The sequence below is a fragment of the Enhydra lutris genome, unplaced genomic scaffold (genome assembly GCF_002288905.1).
Source record: "Enhydra lutris kenyoni isolate GAN:26980312 unplaced genomic scaffold, ASM228890v2 scaffoldscaffold34, whole genome shotgun sequence".
Lineage (NCBI taxonomy): Eukaryota > Metazoa > Chordata > Mammalia > Carnivora > Mustelidae > Enhydra > Enhydra lutris.
Window position 1 is genome coordinate 5,241,632 of NW_019154118.1, and position 14,573 is coordinate 5,256,204.

The following is a 14,573-nucleotide window of genomic DNA, read 5'->3' on the forward strand; positions in this document are numbered from 1 at the left end:
CTTCATATTCTTCACCATTCCAGCCATTCTGTTCTAGACAGCAATGTCCCTCAAAATGAAGGGCCAAGATCCTAATCAACGGCCTGTGTGAGGCTCCTTCGATTTCTCAATTTTGCCAACAAACATTTAACTTGCAGATAATTAGATAAGAATGAATTAGTTCTTTTTCCTTCCAGCCAGCCCACCTATTCTATAAGCTCCCAAATAGAGAATGCCCTTGCCTGTGTTACCTACCCAACTACCACAGGACTTTTTTCCAACAGAACCCAACCCACAGCACCATTCCCCTGCAGACATCTGGACTGGCTAGAAGCAGCTGATACAATTCTGTCCAGTGAGATTTGAGAGGTATTGTGCTGGTGGGCTTTGAGAAAGATTTCTTCAACCTTAAGGCTCCAGAGATATACAAGAAGAAACAGCCTCTTTTCTCCCCTGGACATCATATAGGAGCATGCCCTCTGGAACTCCATCCAATCTGCAACCCCAAGAGGTGTTCAGCTGAGAAAGGAGCAGTGGAAAGGCTGCACTGAGCTGCTCAACTAACCAGCCTCCCAGGTGCCCCACTATAAATGCCGATTAACTTTTTTCTGGACCACAATCTTATCCCCGTCATGGTGATTAGTGTTAACCTCGTCCTATGGTTTGTCTATCAACTAGGCTAGTGATTATAAATCTGGTGAAGGCAGGCTTTTCTCTTCCAAATAATCCCCATACCCTGATTCTCGTAAGACTCCCCCCACCCCACCCCCACCATCCACAACACACACACAGGGGCCTTTCAAATTTTCTTTCCTTAAATTTTGCAAAATACAAAGATGAAACAAATTTACTATTTTGAGAGAGAGAGAACTGGCACATTCTATGAAAAAGCATTAGAACTTTTTAAAAATCCGAAAGGCAAAGTCCCCTGCAATTACATCCTCCAAAGATAACCACTGTTAATAGACTGGTATATACTGATTCATGATTCATTGTAACTTCTATGAAATTAATTTCTTTTAAAGCAAATACTTTTATCAGATTTTTTGGTAGTGGGGAAGATTAAAAAAGGAAATCTGTAACCACAAGAGAAACATTATGAAACACCCTGACATAGAGGAAAGAAAGAGCAACAGACTAAGGAGAGGACAGATGGATTCGTACCCTGGCCTGCTGCAGGGCCTTTTTTAGGCGAGGATAATAATACCTACCTCAGTAGGCTGTTTGTGTAGACTTTGAAGATAATGTGCCCAAATGAGCTCTGTTAGGGTTTTTCGCTTGCTGTTGTTTTGTTTTTCTGTACCTGCACACAAGCATTACCTGGGGAGCATTTTAAACTGAAAATCCCAGATGTATTCAATGATATCCTCTGAGGGTTCGGCCTAGAAATCACAGGCAAGTGCATTTGGTAGAGTAAAAAGCACTATGCATATTTGTTTTTACTGTGGCATTTAGCATCTAAAACAACCTCACAACAGTGATTCAACAAACACTAGTAGGATAAATAACAAATGAAAAGTCTTATTTTAAAAAAAGATTATAGGGGCACCTGGGTGGCTCAGTGGATTAAGCCGCTGCCTTCGGCTCAGGTCATGATCTCAGGGTCCTGGGACCGAGTCCCGCATCGGGCTCTCTGCTCAGTAAGGTGCCTGCTTCCCTCTCTCTCTCTCTCTGCCTGCCTCTCCATCTACTTGTGATCTCTCTCTGTCAGATAAATAAATAAAATCTTTAAAAAAAAAAAAAAAGATTATAGGGGCGCCTGGGTGGCTCAGTGGATTAAAGCCTCTGCCTTCGGCTCAGGTCATGATCCCAGGGTCCTGGGATCAAGCCCCACATTGTGTTCCCTGCTCCACAGAGAGTCTGCTTCTCCCTCTGCCTCTGCCTGCCGCTCTGCCTGCTTGTGCTATCTCTCTGTCAAATAAATAAATAAAATCTTAAAAAAATAATAAAAATTTAAAAAATTTTTAGAAGCTTCATGATGGCCTATGTAAGAAAAATTCCCTTAGCAAAAATAATTAGTTGGGGGCACCTGGGTGGCTCAGTGGGTTAAGCCTCTGCCTTGGGCTCAAGTCATGATCTCAGGGTCCTGGGATGGAGCCCCGCATCGGGCTCTCTGCTCAGCGAGGAGCCTGGTTCACCCTCTCTCTCTGCCTGACTTTCTGGCTACTTGAAATTTCTCTCTCTATCAAATAAATATATCTTAAAAAAAATAATGATTAGTTGTAGGTGGGACTACAACTAGTAGTTGGAGGGACTGGAACCTATTTCTATCTGAATGGGGCTATATGGTTCACTTTCCATCTACAGCCACAGATCAAGGTACATGATACTAAATTTAATTTAGCATCAAGGTAATCTTTATCTCACTAAAAAACTCTTGAAAATTGGATCACAGACAATTTCAAATTCTCTCTCAAATGACAACCTCCCATAGAAGCTACAATTACTGTACAAAGATTTATTCCTACATTTTGTCACAAAAAAAACTTCCATTTTCTTTCAGTAGTTCATTTTAGGACAATTCAAAATAGTAACTGTTAGGTAGCACCTCCAATATTCAATATACGTCAGTTTCATAAAACATAGGTACTTGATACATCTGCTAAGATATATACCACCAAAATGTTTACAGTGAGATTGCCCTGGAAAATAGGTTTTGAGATTATTTTCATTTTTATCTGTATTTTTTAATTTTTATAATGAATGTGTACCATCTATATATATTTTTTTTTCTGTTATTTTAAAAAGAAAATTCAGAATGGGGTGCCTGGCTGGCTCAGTCAGAACAGCATGTGACTCTTGATCGCAGGGCTGTAAATTTGAGCCCCACGGCGGGGGTAGACATTACTTAAAAATAAAACCTTTAAGGAAGAAAAGTGCAGAAGCCCAAGAATTCAGTAATGTTGAATAACATAATTAAAGAATCTTGAAAAGTTTTGATTTTCCCAAAGTCAAAACAATGTAAGTTAAAAATCTGATTTTTAGGGGTGCCTGGGTGGCTCAATGGGTTAAGCCACCAAATTTTGAGTCTTGATTTTGGCTCAGGTCATGATCTGCAGGTGGTGAGAATGAACCCCACAACGGGCTCCCAGCTCAGCAGGGTATCTGTTTCTCCCTCTCCCCTCCATGCCATACCCCTCTAAAATAATAAATAAAGCCTTTTCAAAAATCTGTTTTTTATATTTGGAAAACATTAATAACCCTTCTTATTTTACTGCCAAGACTTCTAAAGCTTTTCAGCTTTAAAAATAACTATGTTGTTGAATGCTATAAAAAAACATTAGTGGGTCAACTGACAACTGGAATACAGACAGGAGATTTGATCAAAGTATTGTATCAATGTTAAATTTCCTTAAATTGATAGCTGTACTAAGGTATGTGTAAGACAATGTCCTTGGTTCTCAGGAAATACACAGTGAAGGGATCAAGGGACGGGATATATGCAACTCACTCAAATACTTCAGAAAAAAATACGTAATAATAGAATGAAAGATAAAGCAAATGCTGAACAGGAAAAACATTAACAACTGGTAAATCTGGGTATGAGACTCATTCGTATGATTTTTGCTACCTTTGTAAGCTTGAACTTATTTCTAAATAACATTTTTTAATTGAAAAAAGTAACAACAACAGTCAAAGCTGTCCTAAAAAACACTTAAGAGCATGCTGGACCAACTTCAAGCAAAACATTAAATTAGGGGTGCTTGGATGTCTCAGTGGGTTAAAGCCTCTGCCTTCAGCTCAGGTCATGATCCCAGGGTCCTGGGATTGAGCCCCACATCCCCACATCAGGCTCTCTCCTCAGCAGGGAGCCTGCTCCCCACCCCTCTCTGCCTGCCAACTGTGATCTCTCTCTGTCAAATAAATAAATAAAATCTTTAAAAAAAAAAAAAAGACATTAACACTGTCCAGAAGAAATATAGTATGAGCTATATATGTTGTATTTTCAGGTGGCCGCATTAAAGTTAAAAGAAACAGGGGCACCTGGGTGGCTCAGTCAGTTAAGTGCCTGCCTTCGGCTCAATTCATAATCCCAGAGTCCTGGGATGGAGCCCCCAAGCAAGTAGCCTGCTTCTCCTTCTCCCTCAGCCCCTCCCTCCCCCACCTCACACCATTTACTAATAAATAAAATCTTTTTTTAAAAAATTAAAAGGGGGCGCCTGGGTGGCTCAGTGGGTTGGGCTTCTGCCTTCAGCTCAGGTCATAATCTCAGGGTCCTAGGATCAAGCCCCAAATCGGGCTCCCTGCTCGGCAGGGAGCTTCCCACCTCTCTCTATGCCTGCCTCTCTGCCTACTTGTGATCTCTCTTTCTGTCAAATAAATATTTAAAAGAAAATTTTTAAAGAAACAGGTAAAATTAATTTAACATATTTTACTTAGCCAAGGTTTTAAAATATCATTTTGATGTAATCAATATGAAAACTTTTACACGACATTGCTCAATTTCTTTCATTTGAAGTCTTTACAATCTGGTGTGCATGTTACACTTAGAGCAAAACGCAATTTAGATGTTAAATTTGCATAGGAAATACTTGATCTGCGTTTAGACTTCATTAAATGAGTAGATCCACATAACCAAGTTGTTTCAACTTACAGTTAAAAGTTTTCCAATCCCTGAACTTTCAGTTTTAAATGTCAACTTAAATTAAAATTAAATAAAGTGGAAAACTCCTTCCTCAATCATACTAGCCACACTGCAAGGTCAGTAGCCACATGTGGTTACACTGTAAGACGGTTCAGCTTTAGATGACAAAACAAATTCCCTCTATGACAGAAGGACCTGATTGCTAAGACTTAGTTTTTCATATTTATCAAAAGATTCTTGGGGGCACCTGGGGGGCTCAGTGGGTTAAGCCTCTGCCTTCAGCTCGGGTCGTGATCTCACGGTCCTGGGATCGAGCCCCACATAGGGCCCTCTGCTCAGTGGGGAGCCTGCTTCCTCCTCTCTCTCACTGCCTGCCTCTCTGCCTGTTTGTGATCTCTGTCTGTCAAATAAATAAATAAAATATTAAAAAAAAAAGATTCTTAACAGTATGATAAAATAATGACTGATAATCCTGTCATCTCCCCAAGTCATAATTAGACATTCCCTATACCACCCCTCAGAAATACCAAACCAAGCCTTTTTTATCTTCTAAGTCAATTGTCATACTCTATAGTCGTTTCTGAAAATTGTCTGTCAAATGGCCCCCTTTTAAATGTAGCAGAACGAACCTGAGTTCTGGCTCTCAGAAGCATCAACGTCCATTGTTACAGAGTGCAGAGTTTCAGCACAAATACTGTCTGAGAATCCCAAATGGGAGCACGCACACAACAGAACATATCCTGGATTTAAAAGAAATGACCTCAGCAGAGGTGGGTTTTTCTTTTTAAACAGGTGTAAGAGATTGATTCAGTCAACACCAAGCAACAATAAAGATTCGCCAATCAATAATTCTGCGCCAAGCAACTTGATCAGGGATTTGGCTAGAATCCCTTTGGCTAATCTCAATAAAGACCTTCCCAAAGACATCCTGATTTAGGCCGTTCTCATCTAAATTAAGGTTTAGGCAGTCCTTTGCCTGACAGCAAATAAATGAAATGCTATACACACAAATAAAATTTTGCCTACTTGACAAAAGGAAAATGATCTGAAAGGTAATTTAGTGTGGTCAAAAATATAGTTCCAAAAGACAGTAATCATAAAACAGCATTTAGAAACCATTTTCGGGAAATGTCTAATTCCTACCTTCTAACCGGACTTTCCAATTGAACAACATTGTGGGTAACAACTGAATTCAATCCACAACTAATTCTGATATTGCTAGTTTTTCTTTCTCTGCAGACATACATACAGGTGTTAATGTTCTGCTTAAACTTGAAAGGAAGATAGTCTTTAAAACCGATGAATCCTTTATTGTGAATCTACTAGTGCCTGAAATTACGAATCCCCCTGGGGAGTGAGGTAAAAGAGTGTGCAAAATGGTTTTTGACACCCTGACCTAGAAGTTCTATGTTCCATACAAAATCCTTTTTTTCCCCTTCTTTTCCCATCCTGCTGATCTAGCTTGCAACATCGTATCAGGAATCACAGACACAAATTTAACCATTGTGTGGAAACTAAAATAATGGTCATCTAAAAACATGTATATATATACATTAACTCTACTTAAAATACAACTTCCTTCCCTCCCCCACCCTTCCTCCAAAGAATCACAAAGCTTTAAGCAGGATGAATACAAACATTTTAAGCCGTTCTATCGGGGAGGTGTGTTCTTAATTAGATTTATTTGACCCTGGAAATGTTTGGACATTCTGTAGAACACATTCTAACTCAGGGTTTTTGCTAGAAACTTCTCGCTCAATGCCTATGTAATCAAATCCAGTCTCACTTGTCTCTGAAATTAGCTAAATCCGCAGAAATCCATTGTAATTTTAAAAATAGTGAAGAGGAAAAAGAAATAAATACACCCGAAACTACGCATTCCAGTCCAACAGTTCAAGCACTATTTCGAGAAGGCAAGTAAAAATAAAGTCCCACGTCTCCCTCAGGAACATTAAAAGGTTTTCATGGAGCGGCAGGGTCCAGACCGCGCCGTAGAACCCTCCCCGACCCCGGCCACTCTGCCCCTTCCAGCGGCCTTAGCTCCAGCGAACCAGCCGCGAATCCAGGCTACTTAACCACCTCGAAGCAAAAAGATGTTTATGGGTCTGTCAGATGCGTAACAGCTACTTAAATTCTAACACCGAAAAAAAGTATGATTTAACAAGAGTTTCTACACCATATTCATCGGTACGCTTCCTCCTCGCTAGAACCCACAAGAAAAGGGGAGCAACACGAACACCAGAGAGGGGTTTCCCCTTGTTTATTAGACTTAGGCAAACAGCTATATTTAACAATTCCTCCCGAAGGCCTGATGCCAGAGCGGTGGATCTCTTGAGAGGAAGGCACACAGGAAGCAGAAGGCACACCCGCTGTTTGGTGCAGGAGCATTCATTCTCCCGGTGCAGCCAGAGCGGCGCTCGCCCCAGCACCTCGGCACTTTCCAAGCGCCAACCCGGGAAGCCTGCATCCCCACAGCCCAGCCCGCGCTGCCAACAAAGGCTGCATCTGCTGCTTCCAGGTGGGAAACCCCGCCGTCGGGGGCGGGGAGTGTGCTGCCCGCCGCAGCCGGGGAGCTCAGGGTCTGCGCGGAGCCGCCCCCGGAGGGAGCCGCGCCGCACCGAGGTCCGGAGCTGAGGACCGCCGCTGGGGCCGCAGGGCGCAGAGGCTCGCAGTATCTCGGGGGAGGGCGGGCTGGGCGTCTGAGCCGCGCAGGGTCCCCAGAGGAGGTGGCGGCGCCACGGGCGGGATGGGGGCTGGGGCGGCCAAGGCTGCCCGCCGCCCCCGGCGCCCCGCAGCCCCGATGCCTTTCATTTGGCCTCTGCGGCGGCGGAGGCAGCTCAACCTCCAGCGCTAAGCACTGCGCCAAGCAGGGGCAGGCGGGGGAGGCGCTGACAGACCCGCCGCAGCGCCGGACCACCCCCACTCCCCCCTCTCCACGCCGCGCCCCCGGCCCGGCCGGACCCCGCCGCCCGCCAGTCCGTCCGCTCGCAGGCCGCGCTCGCACAGAGGGCGAAGGAGACTGCGCTTCGGCGCTCGCCGGGTCCCCACCTCGATGTAGCCGGCTAGTGCCGCAGCAGGCGCCGTGAGCCCGAGCAGCAGCAGGACCAGGAGCTTGCCGGTGGCCGTGGCGGCCGCGGTCCTGGTGGCCGCCATCCCTCGCCGGGTCGCTCTAGCGCTCGACTCTCAAGCTCACACACGAGAACTCGAAAAGCTTCCCCACCGCAACCCAGAAGCATCTGAAGCCTGTTCGCCGCCGCCCCGGGGGTTTTACACCAACCGGAACTGACTTCACAAGACCACGCCCTCTTTTTTCGGGGCCCAATGCCGGGCCATAGAGCCTCTCCAAGGCACCGCCCCTTGTCCAACCCAGGCCCAGTCAGGGAACAGAAGAGCCTGTACCTCCCGCCCGCCCCAACCGCGAGCCCCACCAGGCCCCGCCTCCGGCCTCTGACGACCCCGCCCCCGCCTGGGACCCTGCGTCCGCTTAGCGAGGGGGTGTGCGCAGGGCGCGTTGGGGGCAGCGGCTCGGCGGAGGTTGGGGAATAGCTCTGGCCTCCCGTACCGTGAGAGATTATCTGGCCGCGCTGCGCTGGTGTGTCCGCCTGCAGCCTCCTGATTCGGGGCACGCCCCGCTCCCCTAGCCCTGCGGGGTATGTTTCAGATTCCTTTGGGTACCGCCCTCTTTGAGGTTCTGAAAATGGTTTTATTAAAAACAGAATTAAAACATTTTGTTGTTGTTCCGAGGCCAGGCAGGTTAACCGAAGGCCATCCCCGAGGCTGGCGACCGGCTAAATGAGGGAGCTTTCCTCCTCTCCCGACTCCTGCGCTAGGCGTGCGAGGGTCAGCGCTCTGCTCGCCCAGAGCCGGGTTTACCCTTTCCCCGAGACTGTGATGGGCGGTGTTTGCACGCTTTTGACCTCTGTTCCTTAGGCCTCATCCTTACCCTTCCTTCCCAGCAGCCACTAGAGCCGGGGATAGCTGCCTCTCTGGAGCCCAGTGGGGCAAGGACCACGTTGACCGTAAAACCTAGATGTCTTTCCTCCTGTGTTTTAGGGAAAGATCGTTTGTCTTTCTTGCTCAGTTTAAGATCACTGGCAGAAGACCTGCTTCTCCGCTCTCTCGCTCCACGGCATTTCCACTTCAATTGGGAAAACGTTCTGCTGCCCCATTTCACAACTGGCACTGTCTCTCCACTGCGAGGGCTCTGCTGGCTTTGTTTCCTTTCAATAGCCCTGTGATTTATACACCACCCTTTGTAGAGCCCTTGCTAGTCCCTTCAGGTTCAACCAAATAAATAGAGAAGAGGGTCCCTACCCTAGGAAACAGACAGTAAAAAGAAAGAGACAGTGTCCACAGAATAAACAGTGGAGGGGCGAGAAGTACCCTGATTTTCCAGCCTTATTGACTGACTGCCCAGTTCTTGGTGGTTAAACAGACTCTGTCCCTATTTCCCAAAAACAACCCACACCCTTTCATTTTAGAGCCCTTTGTATGCCTGCAATGCCCTCTGTCCATACCTACCTGTTGAAAACATTGTCATTCTTCCTCCTTCCACTGGATGTAACACCGTCACCTTCTGAATGCTGTTTTCCATTAGGGCACTTGCTCCTGTGGGGAGCAAGTTATGGCACTGATAAAAACTGAGGTGTGGGACCTCCTGCAGTAGAGACCTCCACACATGTTTGTGCAGCCACACTGAAACCAATGATGCTGGGCTCTGGTCTCAGTTCTGGAACAGTTGCTATAACAATTTGTGTCCTTCCCACAAAGTTTCTACTTGTTGAAGCCCTAACCCCCAGTGTGATGGCAGTAGGAGGTGGGGCCTTTGGGAGGTAATTAGGGTTAGATGGGGTTCTGAGGGTGGGGCCCTCATGATGGGATAAATGCCCTTAGAAGAAGGGGCCAGAGAGACACCCATGTAATACCACAGTAGGAGGAGAGGAGAGAGCCCTCCACCAGGAACCAAATCAGCAGGCACCATGATCTTAGACTTCCCAGCCTCTCAAAAATAAACATCTGTTATTTCAGCCACCCAGTGACTCCCTTTTCTTCTCTGTCATGTGTGGATATTACAAACCTGTCTCACTTCACCAATTTATGTGACTCAGTGAAAAGTGAATGTACAAGAGGGACAAGTAGGAAGAGACTTACACCTAAAAGGTGAGAGCAGTGTGAAGCAACATGTTACCAAGAGCAAGTTTCTGTGAAAGTATGTGTGGAAACAGTATCAAGTGACTGTGCAAATTCCAGTTCTGTGGAACAGGCTTCTGGAGTCAGTTAGTCCTTCTGGGGTATGTTTCCTTGCCCACAAAAGGATCCCTAAACTTCTATGAATTTAAATGTTGAGAGAAAAGCAAATGAGATTACCTGAATGCAGAACAGTGGGCTTGATCTTCACGCTCTTGGGACTGTCTGTATATTCAAGATTGAGCTCTCATAGCATGGGATGGGACCAGGAAATAAAGAAAAATGATTTAGGGAGTTTCAATCCAAAATTAAGTCCTGGAAAAAGTTTGTTTACATTTTCAGGTCACCAAAGGATCATTAAAAAGAGTGTATTGCCCCATTCATCAATGGTTTTGACTTTAAAACGCTACCCTCTTTTTATTAGGTACATACCTAGTCCTACAATTCTTAAGCAATAATTTTCCATCCTAAACCAGCTCATGTCAGTGACAAGTTGTTTGAGGAATGCTATGTTTTCATTTTATTATCCTTAGTGCACAAAAGGAAAAGTCTCTAAAACCACCTCCTCTTGTGTCTCTCTTCTTAAGAATCAGACATTCTTGGGGGTGCCTGGCTGGCTCAGTTGGTGGAGCTTGTGACTCTGAATCTTGGTGTTTTGAGTTCAAGCCCCACATTGGGTGTAGAGATAAAGTAAAATCTTTAAAAAAAAAAAGATGTTTGCTTAAAGAAGTATCTTCCATGTACCCTTAAGATGTGTGCATTTCACTGCTGGGGAAAAAAGTAAAGTTCACGTCCTAAGTGTATATACTTCCATGAGTAGCATGAGTGCATTTATCTGACACTTATTTATCCCACACCTGTTCAGGGTGAGGTAAGCCAGGCTAGAACAGTTGCTCCCAAATCAGGATGCTTTCCAAATCATCTAAGAAGATTTATAAAAAGGCGAAGTCCTAAGCTCCTACTTCAGAAATTCTGAATCACTAAGCCTAAGTGACATAAGGAAATCAGTCTTTTTTTTTTTCTTAAAGCTTTCCAGGGAATTGTAATCCACTAGTATTTTTGAGAGCTTGACTCTTGAATATCACTGGAACTAGTAAAAAAAATTTTTTTTAATTATGTGTAGTAGCTAATTTAAAATTGCCAGTGTTTTCCAAATAAAACATTAAATTAAGATACACTACGTAATACCAATAAACACTAACTCAAAAAGATATATGCATCCCTAAGTTTATTGCAGCATTATTTATAATAGCCAAAATGTGGAAGCAGCCCAAATGTCCATCTATAGATGAAGGAATGAAGATATGGTATATATGCATGCACACACACATATACACACGCAGTGGAATTTTAGCCATAAAATGTGAAATCTTGCCATTTGCAACAACGTGGGTGGATCTATGCTAAGTGACATAAGTCAGAGAAAGACAAATATTATATGATTTCCCTCATATGCAGAATTTAAGAAACAAAACAAGGAAAAAAGAGACAATCAAAAAACAGACTCTTAAATATAGAGAATAAACTGATGGTTACCAGAGAAGAGGTGGGTAGAGAGATGGGTAAAATAGGTAAAGGGGATTAAGAGAACCCCTGGGGTGCCTGGGTGGTTCAGCTGGTGAACTGTCAGCCTTCTACTCAGGTTGTGATCCCAGGGTCCTGGTATGGAGCCCCACATCAGGATCCCTGCTCAGTGGGAAGTCTGCTTCTCACTCTCCTTATGCCTCTCCCCCCAGCTTGTGCTCTCATTCTTTCTCTCAAACAAATAAGTAAAATCTTGGGGCACCTGGGTGGCTCAGTTGGTTAAGCAACTGCCTTTGGCTCAGGTCATGATCCTGGAATCCCAGGCTCAAGTCCCACATCCAGCTTCCTGCTCAGCAGGGAGTTTGCTTCTCCCTCAGCCCTCTCCTCTCTCATGCTCTCTCTTTCTCATTCTCTCTCCCTCTCTCTCAAATAAATAAAAAAAAGTCTTTAAAAAAAAAAACTAAAATAAATAAAATCTTTTTTAAAAAGAGTACCCTTATCATGGTGAACACCAAGTAATGTACAGAATTGTTGAATCACTATATTGTACACCTGAAACTAATCTAATCTATGTCAATCATACTGGAATAATAAATAAATAAATAAATGTAAAAAAAAAAAAAAGATATGGGGCGCCTGGTTGGCTCAGTTGGTAAAGCATGTGACTCTTGATCTTGGGGTTGTGAGTTCTAGCCCCAGATACAACTCTGTATTATCACCACTGTTTCATTAAGAAAAAAAACTTCTTTAAAAGGATTATTTATTTATTTATTTATTAGCGAGCAAGCGAGAGAGAGAACACATAAGCAGGGAGGGGCAGAGAAGGAAGGAGAGGGAGAGAGAGAAAAAATGTGAAGCGCTGGCTGGATTCCATGACCCCAAGATCATGATCCGAGCTGAAATCAAGAGTCAGGCACTAAACCAAGACACTCAAGCACCCCAAGAAGAGAACATTTAATAACAAAAAACTAAGAATGGTCACATTAAAAATTTTGAAGTTGGATACAATGAACTTTTAGACAACTCACTACATTGCCTTTGTTTTTCTCATTACAATCAAAATGGTGAACATTTCATAATGGAGCAGTCCTGGTCTAACACAGGATGGGATGTTGCAGTACTGAAAATAAATATGAACCAGTTATATGTCTTGTCCTTGACCTATAACTGATAGCCTTTAAATATGTCACATCCAGAATGCATCCCCCCGCACACACACACAATCCCCCACCCCATCCATAACTGACTCAGTATTTACGACTTGGCTTATGAAAGTTTTCTGGTCTTCCCCTTCTTCTCAGTTTGTGCACCTCCTTTATGCTCCCCAGAACATTCTGTACACATCTCTGACATACAATTGGTAAACCCAATATTCATCATTTATTTTCTTTACTGTCATCTTAATTACATCACGAGTCCTTAGAGGGAAGGAACTATGTTCTCCTCATTTCTGTACCTCCACCATCTAACATAGTACTTGAACTTCTATTAATAGGCATTCAAAAAATATTTGCTGAATGAATGCAGAACTAAATGAGCTTTACAATCTAGCAGAGACAATAAAACATGTGCATGCATATAGCGATAGATAGAAACTCATAAATGACCTACAGGAGAGGGGCGCCTGGGTGGCTCAGTTGGTTAAGCGACTGCCTTCAGCTCAGGTCATGATTCTGGAGTCCCAGGATCGAGTCCCGCATCGGGCTCCCAGCTCCACGGGGAGTCTGCTTCTCCCTCAGACCTTCTCCTCGCTCATGCTCTCTCTCACTGTCTCTCTCTCTCTCTCTCAAATAAATAAATAAATAAAATATTAAAAAAATAAATAAATGACCTACAGGAGAAAAACGTGTCTTTCTTATGGAATGAAGAGAAGGAAGAAGTTGGTTAGATCTGACTAGGAACATCAGACAAGGCTTACAGAGGAGGTTATATCTGAGATTTCCTGGGAATGGACACAGGATGTGCACATACAGGGCCAGGAGAGAACAAGAGTATAGAAGGAACCATGTGAACAAAGGCACAGCACGGGAAAAACCTGAGACATGAAGAGGATGTGTGAGTATTTCACTAATCAGAGAGCAGAGTTTATAATAAACAGCAGAGGTAAGATGGGTTTACCTAAAAGAGAAACCACAGAAACCTTTGGATTAATATACAAGTAGAGTTGGCTCTCAGGCAAATTGAGTAGGATGGTCATAGAAGGAATAAGCTAGAGCCTAAAGGCAAGGAGGCCAACTTGGTGCCTATTGTGCTATTGGGGAAAGAGTAAATAGAGGCAGAACTACAAGAAATGCAGCAGGATTGGAAAGGAGACAGGTGCAGAAGATAAGTCATTAGCCCCAGGAGTCAGCAGGCATCCACTGACATTTTATTTTTTTAAAGATTTTATTTATTTATGTGGAAGAGAGAGCATGAGCTGAGAGGGGAACAGAAGGAGAAGCAGACTCTGCACTGAGTGGGGAGCCCAGTGTGGGACTCAATCCCAGGACCCTGGGTCAGATGAACCCAGCCGAAAGCAGATGCTTAATATACTGAGCTACCCAGGCACCCTGAGATTACTTTTAAAACAAGGATTTAAGGTCTTCTGATCATATCATACTAACCAACTCCCTACCAGATATCAGAAAGTATTATTTTAGGGCCACCTGGGTGGCTCAGTCATTAAGTGTCTGCCTTCAGCTCAGGTCATGATCCCAGCGTCTTACGATCGATCGAGCCCTGCGTCAGGCTCCCTGCTCAGCGGAGAGCCTGCTTCTTCCTCTCCTACTCCTCCTGCTTGTGCTCTCTCTTTCCTTATGTATCTCTCTGTCAAATAAATACAGGATTAAAAAAAAATATTAGTTTAATAAATCTCTCAATGGAGGGGTGCCTGGGTGGCTCAGTCATTAAGCATCTGCTTTCGGCTCAGGTCATGATCCCAGGGTCTTGGGCTTGAGCCCTACATTGGGCTCCCTGCTCGGCGGAAAGCTTGCTTCTCCCTCTCTCACTCCCCCCGCTGTGATCCCTCTCTCTGTGTGTCTCTCTCTGTCAAATAAAATCTTTAAAAAAAATATATCTCAGTGGATACATGGAAAATATATCAACGGCTAGCCATTCTTAATGTAGCTTTGTGATATTTTCTAAAACCACACTTCTGTTACTAAGCTGAGAAGTCAGTCTATAAAAATGTGACTCCAGAGGAGTTAGAAAGTAAGCCAGCTGAACCATATTCCTCTCCTGCTCAGAAGACTTCCGTGTTCCCTCAGCCACTGAGGTTAAACAGGTGCAATCATTTCTCAAAGGGACATTCGGCTTGAAG

General features: G+C 44.1%; 1 protein-coding gene across 4 annotated transcripts in view; it reads right to left on the reverse strand.

Annotated features, from left to right (window-relative positions):
• Positions 1-7,786, reverse strand: part of LOC111153713 (amyloid beta precursor like protein 2) — an 81,902-nt gene extending 74,116 nt beyond the window's left edge. For all 4 annotated transcript variants that reach the window (XM_022512891.1, XM_022512890.1, XM_022512888.1 and 1 more), the window contains exon 1: positions 7,613-7,786. In XM_022512891.1, the coding sequence (XP_022368599.1) occupies positions 7,613-7,717 (105 nt within the window). In that variant the 5' untranslated portion in view covers positions 7,718-7,786. The remainder of the gene's footprint in view (positions 1-7,612) is intronic.
• Between the last annotated feature and the right edge of the window lie 6,787 nt (positions 7,787-14,573).